The sequence below is a fragment of the Vollenhovia emeryi genome, unplaced genomic scaffold (genome assembly GCF_000949405.1).
Source record: "Vollenhovia emeryi isolate VEMERY1.0 unplaced genomic scaffold, V.emery_V1.0 DF947084.1, whole genome shotgun sequence".
NCBI classification, from domain to species: Eukaryota; Metazoa; Arthropoda; class Insecta; order Hymenoptera; family Formicidae; genus Vollenhovia; species Vollenhovia emeryi.
Window position 1 is genome coordinate 25 of NW_011959282.1, and position 1,728 is coordinate 1,752.

The window sequence follows — 1,728 nt, forward strand, 5'->3', positions numbered from 1 at the left end:
AGGGCGGGGCGGGAGGGGGTGGGGCGCGCGCAGCGCGCCGTGCTAAACGCGCTTGCAACTTACGTGTTTAAGTCCATCATTTTTATCGAAAACTGTCACTCGTATAGTAAAAATGAATAGGACATAAAATGTATATTTTAAAGAGATCTACAACTTTTGTTTAAAACATTTTTCAAAATTTTTAATATTTGTGTCTAAAAATTACATATAATTGGTTGACATTGTTTTTTTAATAACTTTTTAATAAACAACGAGCGCCGGCTAAATCCTTCTGAAGGTTACTCAGGAGGGTTTAATATATGTCTCTATAATATATGTCAAGCCCAAGGTTATTGGAGGTGGGTGTGTTAATCTAAATAATTACCAATAATATTGACAGAGATACCAGGAATATACTTCATGTGAACTGGAGGATGTTAACATATATAAAGGGGATATCTAGAGGATGAGAAGTTTGAGGAGGTGAAGACTGAATCTGGGCAGTAGCGCCATTGGGATGAATGAATTATTTAATATCTACCATTATTTAAAATTGTGAATAATGTATATCATTATTCGATTCCAATTCATTGCCCATTTGTATCAAGATAACCATGTAGGTCGTCAAGATTTTCAAAATCTATAAACAAGAAAAGTTAAATGTACTGCATTTATTACATGATCGGGGTAAATTTATAAAACTTATTTCCACACAATTTATAAAAAGTGCTAAGAGAACATTATTTAGCGTTTTTAATTGTAAACTTTGTCGTATTTGCCAAAATGATCGATATAACGACAACCACCCGTATGTAACAATTTGATACGAACCATGCTTAAGACACGATTGTCCAAAGTAAGACTAAACGCAGAAAATGTCACGGGGCTTTGCAAAATTTGAAGGCCAAACTGTTGAATCTGAAACAATTTCAAGCGATAATTAAATAATATATAGCAGCAACTATATGTTAATGTATTGAAAAAAACGAACTTCTTCCTTTATATCAATATCTGTATTGCAACCATAAATCGAATGAATTATTTCAGCGGTTCTGTTTCCCTATAAATAAATGTTATGTAAAAGTTATTTTATCTCGATCGTTAATTCGATTGTGGACTATAAAACCAGTTACCTCATCAGCTGCATTCTTGCAAACGCGATTCAGAATAAAGATTTTCATAACGTGATAAGAACACAATAACAACGTCATAAACGTATGTTCTGTCCAATATTTTATATCGTGTTTGCTCATAATGTAGTGAATATACAAATTATAAAGATACCCAGTGAGGACTATCATAATTACTCCTATGTCCCAAGCTATTTGTACTCTAAGAATACTGCATACTATTTTTGTTACTTTACACACTTTCAGATGTACCTGCCTTAAAAACACTCAAAGATAATCAGAAATATTTTTATTGAATGTTGTCTTTTGTCGCTCAATATTTTTTAAGAAATTTGACTTGCATACTAGGTGGGGTGAAAAGTAACCTCCTTGACCGCCAGAATGCACTGCAATAGCAAAAAAGATTATGGTGCTTTATAGTCCATTCATATTTAGGCAGACATGTCAAATTTCAGCGCGATACAGCCATTTGTTTTGTTTTGACAGCCGATTTTTGTTGACGTGTTTGGCATCATGTTGAGTATGGAAAAAAACGATTTTCGTTCTCTCATAAAACATTATTTTTTGAGTGGCAAAACAGTGAAGGAAACAAAAGAAAAGTTGGATAAATATTATGGGG

The 1,728-nt window shown here is 33.1% G+C and overlaps 1 protein-coding gene across 1 annotated transcript; it reads right to left on the reverse strand.

Moving 5' to 3' along the window:
* Positions 1-311: 311 nt before the first annotated feature.
* On the reverse strand, positions 312-1,688 carry LOC105558757. The gene is made up of 4 exons (XM_012006641.1): positions 1,113-1,688; positions 971-1,039; positions 811-897; positions 312-619 (listed from the first exon to the last, which is right to left on the reverse strand). Exons 1-4 carry the CDS (start codon positions 1,278-1,280, stop codon positions 527-529), a joined length of 417 nt encoding a protein of 138 aa, XP_011862031.1. The 5' UTR covers positions 1,281-1,688; the 3' UTR covers positions 312-526.
* Positions 1,689-1,728: the final 40 nt, after the last annotated feature.

What these genes read in the sequence shown, in the direction of transcription:
- LOC105558757 (XM_012006641.1), bottom strand. Translation starts at nt 1,280, where the DNA reads ATGATAGTCCTCACTGGGTATCTTTATAATTTGTATATTCACTACATT. An exon ending in ATATTGATATAAAGGAAGAA is followed by an intron (nt 898 to 970) that starts GTTCGTTTTTTT and finishes AAATTGTTTCAG; the next exon opens with ATTCAACAGTTTGGCCTTCA. An exon ending in ACAATCGTGTCTTAAGCATG is followed by an intron (nt 620 to 810) that starts GTTCGTATCAAA and finishes TCTTGTTTATAG; the next exon opens with ATTTTGAAAATCTTGACGAC.